Source organism: Dermacentor silvarum, chromosome 2 (genome assembly GCF_013339745.2).
Source record: "Dermacentor silvarum isolate Dsil-2018 chromosome 2, BIME_Dsil_1.4, whole genome shotgun sequence".
NCBI classification, from domain to species: domain Eukaryota; kingdom Metazoa; phylum Arthropoda; class Arachnida; order Ixodida; family Ixodidae; genus Dermacentor; species Dermacentor silvarum.
Window position 1 is genome coordinate 85,300,435 of NC_051155.1, and position 5,261 is coordinate 85,305,695.

The 5,261-nt window shown below is 42.3% G+C and overlaps 1 protein-coding gene across 1 annotated transcript; it reads left to right on the forward strand.

The window, feature by feature from the left end:
- Positions 1 to 1,065: 1,065 nt before the first annotated feature.
- On the forward strand, positions 1,066 to 2,599 carry LOC125943474 (uncharacterized). Its single transcript, XM_049662807.1, has one exon. The coding sequence runs from the start codon at positions 1,067 to 1,069 to the stop codon at positions 2,597 to 2,599; it is 1,533 nt and encodes a 510-aa protein (XP_049518764.1). The 5' UTR covers position 1,066.
- The last annotated feature ends 2,662 nt before the right edge of the window (positions 2,600 to 5,261 follow it).

A 5,261-nucleotide genomic window follows, 5' to 3' on the forward strand; every position in this document is an offset into this window, starting at 1 on the left:
ATGCCGTAACACAGCTCCCGGCACTTCCGCGCCCGGGAGCCTCGACACCACGCTGTATGACGGCAGATGGCGCAGTAATCAGTTTTGTATCGCTTCATCACGCATTGCATATGCGCAAACTTTTGCAGCTGACAGTACTAGGGTGGCTAGAATAACAATACTATTATGATTTGCCGCGATTCCTCAAAAGTCAGAACGTTAGACGGAAGTTGGATACGTAAACCACGGGATGTAAATATCCGGCCTAGCTCTTTGCAAATGGCGCCACCACCGGAGTGCGTCGTTTGGGCGGCTAACATGGTTGAGCACCGTGATGCAGCGCGACTTCGCCAGCGCGTCCACGTATACTACTGATTTCGCGTTGCGGCGACAAAGGCACTGTGCGTCTACTCGCCACGACTTGTACGTACGTTCCAGATCCTAGGCCCTCGGCGCCTGAAGTTGTGGTAGCTGCGGCGGTAGCTGTACGCACGGAATTGTTCCCTGTTGTGCGCTTTCGTAAGATCGCTGGTACGTGCAGATCTTGTACGTCGTGTGCTCACTATTGCAAAAAGTGAATCCCGGCCCTACAGGCTCGCATGCACAGGCCGCCTTCGGTCGAAGGGAATTGTGAAAAAGGTAAGTACTGACATATGTGTTTTTATACCAAACGTATACAGAGAGAGATAGAGAGAAGTTTAATGATACGAAATGCAGAGAGGTCGGCCTGAGGTAAATTTCTCTAGCCAGCTACTCGGCGTTGAGGGAAGGGAAAGAGGAAAAGATAGAGGCGCATGAATATCAAACGTACGCGCCCACACACTCAGCACATAAGAGTAGACGAATAATTTTGAAGGAACTTCTGCATAAACAAACTTCTTACTTGTAAATTTTGTCTAATGACATGATTTTGTCTTTGGAAATAATGTATTGTAATTAAAAATTGTTTCAATTTCACTGTTAAGGATGTCATAGCTGCTCAGTGTTTTTTTTTTTGTATAAGGAGAGACATGTACATTGTCTTGCTTGTTACAAGATAAGAACAAAGGGTTACACTGGGTGTAATTCTGACATGCCTTTTTTTCAGATGCCAAGCATTCGCTACTATCGCTGCCCACGGTGTGGCTGCCACAGGTTCTCACTGAAGTTGCTCTTCAGGCACCTGCACTCAGCCCATGGCCACGAAGAAAATTGGGTGTGTGGCCTAGAAGGTTGCATGCAGACATTCAGGTTCTTCGTTTCATACAAAAGACATGTGTATCGCAAGCACTCTGAAGCGTTGGAAGTGAAACAGCAACTTCAAGAAAATGTGCCAGTGGAAACAGCTCAGAGCAGTGTGGGAGCAGCAGAAGGGACCTTATCTACCCAGGAGGGAGAAGAAGAAATCCACAACGAAGGTGCCCCTTGTGAATCCGCTGATGTTCCCAGTGACTATGTAAGGCATCTTTCCATCATGTTTTTAAAGTGGAAGGAGGTAAGACGTCTTCCAGAGTCAACACTGAATGAAATAGCAAATGACGTCATCACATTTGTTACAACTGTCTTGGAAGATGACAAATTGAATGGTGAAATGTCGTCCAGCCAAAGAGGAGCATACAAAGACCAGTTACGCGGGCTGATGACCGAATGTGGTCGCTACACATACTGGAAAAATCATTTCGCACTTGTTGAGCCGAGAACTGTAATGCTCGGAGAGTCTAATGGAAAGCGGGACACTATGGTGTATGTGCCACTATGTGATATGCTAAAGTGTATTCTGGAACATCCTCACCTTTCAGGTGACTTCAACAGTGACGTCAAGATACCTGATCATATGTGCTCAGTGTTTGATGGTAGTGCTTTTAAGAAGCATCCTTTCTTTGCTGGTGATGAAAGCAAGATTTGCTTACAGTTGTACACAGATGAATTCGAGGTGTGCAACCCACTAGGCAGCAAACGAGGAAAGCACAAGTTAACTGCTGTGTACTTTTCTGTGCTAAACTTGGGTGTACAATATCGCTCAGCACTTTCAGGCATTAACTTGGTGCTTCTAGTGAAAGACAAGCACGTTTGCACATATGGCTTTACCAAGGTTCTTGCTCCTTTGCTGGATGATCTGGCCATATTAGAAAACGATGGCATAGTTGCAAACGGAAGACTAATGAAAGGGTCTGTTTTTATATTAACTGGTGATAACCTTTCTAGCCACAGAATTGGTGGGTTTAAGGCGTCGTTCAATCAAGGGAGAATATGTAGATTCTGCCTAGCACTGCGCCACGAGGTCAACTATAAGCATTTAGAAACTGACTTTGTGATGCGAACGCCAGAAGGTCACCAGCACCATTTAAACATGTTGAAGGCAGGGCTACCAACCGCATCACTGTACGGTGTCAAGGACGCTAGCCCGCTGCTTGCACTTCAGGGCTTTGACCCATCTCAACATTTGCCACCAGATTTAATGCACGACTTGCATGAAGGTGTTATACCATTCACATTGAAGCACATTATTTCATCGTTAATTTCACAAGGTTGTTTTTCACTGGGACAGCTGAACAAATTGATTAATGAATGGGATTACGATCCGTGCGACGCAAGGAACAAACCAGAGGCAATTTCTAAGACAGCTGAACAAATTGATTAATGAATGGAATTACGATCCGTGCGACGCAAGGAACAAACCAGAGGCAATTTCTAAGGATTTTCTTTATGGAAAAACTACCATTAAGGGTTCTGCATCGCAAGTTTTTGCCCTATTTCGCCACCTTTCTCTTTTTGTGGGTGATCTTGTACCAGCGGGGAGCGAAGTCTGGCAACTCTACTTACTTCTTCGAGAAATCGTGGACATCATCATGAGCCACAAAATCCCAGTCTCGTACATAGCTTACTTGCAGCGAAAAGTCCACCTTTTTTGTCTAGAGTTTAGGACACTGTTTCCATCGTCTTCATTCACTTGCAAGATGCATTACCTCATTCATTACCCGTCTTGTATTGAGAAATTTGGACCACTAGTTGACATCTGGGCGATGCGTTTTCAGGCAAAACACCAATACTTTAAAGATATTTTACGTAAAGTTCACAATTGGAAGCGCGTTTCGCACACTCTTGCCATGCGACACCAGTTCTGTCAGTGTTTTTATTTTATTTCTGGAGATGACAAAAGCATGCCAGTTACAAGTGGTTGTCGGTCTGTGCTGTATGAGCACCTGCCTTGCTGTGTTAAAGAGTTCATCTCGCAACATGACCTGCAGTGCACTAATTCCTTCAGTGCAAATTGTGTGACTGTGTATGGCAGATCATACCGAGTAGGATGCAGCCTTGTTCTTAATGTTCCAGATGACCGCTTGCCTGAGTTTGTGCATGTTTGTGGACTGTTTTATGTGGACAAAGTTCTTTTGATCATGCTAGAGCTACTTGAGACTGTTCGCTTCGATGAACACTTCCATGTGTTTGTTGTTAGCACTACTGATAAGTACAAAGTTATAACCTCATTTTCAGAGTTTGCAACAGAGCCACTGTACATACATAAGCACATGGGACGCCGTGTTATAAGCGCGCGCCATTCCTTGTTCTAAACATATGTTGACTGCGTTTGCCTTACTAATTGTTAATTTCTTCATGTCAAATCGCAAGCTTGCTTTTTTCACCCAGAACTTTTAAAAATTGCATGGTTGTAGTGTGATCTGTCTGCTCCTTGGGACTACTGGTGGTTTCTGTGGTTTTGTAGTTGAATTGTGTATTTATTTAATATGATGAAATGATACTGGTGAAAACAAATTCTCTATTGTAGTGCTATTCTCCTATAATTTGTTATTCTTTGTTTGCAATGTACTCAAGTACATAAACTGTGAAAAAGGAATAAAAATGTATTCAACATACTGGTAATTTGCATAGTTCTGTGACTAAAAGCTAGAACAGCTGGTGGGCTCTTGTAGAATCATGTTCATGTTGGCTAACACTATTCTTAAAAGGGAATATCTGTCGAATTTACTCTGTATATACCAGACATTTCACCAGATATATAAAGAGAAAAAAAAACAGCACCGTGAAGATAACAAGTGATACAGTTCAAAGCCGCGACCATCAATAATTTATGGTCGTGGCCATGAAACGTATATTTCAGAAAGACTAATATCCATAAAACTACTACTTTTTTCATTAACATTTTGATAGGGCATATTGTTATTTCAAAATTGAAGCCAGACAATATGGGAAGTTTAGCCATCTGACAGAAATACTGTCAGCGGCACCAGCCTCGCAAAATATGCACCTACATAGTGTGGCATAATGCATTATTGTTCCAGATACATGCACTATAAAGTTTTTCTCGAAAAATAGAAAGTAGAACATCATTGCAAGGTCGTTTAGAAGGAATATCTTAAAAACTTGCGTCGCTCACCAAATTCGCACTTATTGAGTACATTTTGCATACAGGCCGACTTGAATTTTGTAATTACCGCATGATCTTTAAATTGAAAATAAAAGCTAGCCGATTGCAATAAGTACATATGGAGTTAATTACTATAGGATATATCCACACTTGGCATTAATTGCCTTGAATACTGTATTACCGAATAAAGTGCCTTTATTATCACCAATGCTCTGGGCATGCTCTGGCCTTTGTAAAAGACCCATGCGTACACATATGTGTACATATACATATTTATGTGTGTCACTTACACCCTTCTTGAGCATAAAGCAACACCCTTGGTGCAAATCGGAGGGTGTTAAATATGTACGCACCCTACTGATAGGGTGTAGTATTGTAAAATAATGACAGAAGGGTGTTAAAGGGTGTACTCAAGGGTGTTAAAATAGCATACACCCTTTTTACACCCTTTTGGGTGTAAAAACTTTCACTGTGTATATCAAGATCCCACGTTAATTTGCACGGCTGTGTTTCAAAAATCGCTTTTGGGAACAGTGCTACGCCATGTGCAGAGAGTCGAAATAGCATTAATCGAAAGCTGAGTCGCCAGACTGTACACGCTGTAGCTGCTATTACAATATCAGCCGTAGTTTTATCACAGCGACCGTTTTTATCTCGTAAATCAACTACACATTTTCGTCGTTTCCATAGGATTTCATTGCTGAATCTTCACCCGCTCTGGGAACGAAATTCTAGCTTTTCAAAGCATATTCGTTGCATGTCTAATCTGGCTTGTGTTCTACAACCTGTCTATCACCTGCCTTTTTCAAAATTATACTTGTACTTTAAATTATTCGTGAAAACCACGCTATATCCAATGAAAACGCACTAGCTGCTCATCGTGGCTGCTTGGGGCGCTAGTTGGTACGAGTCCATA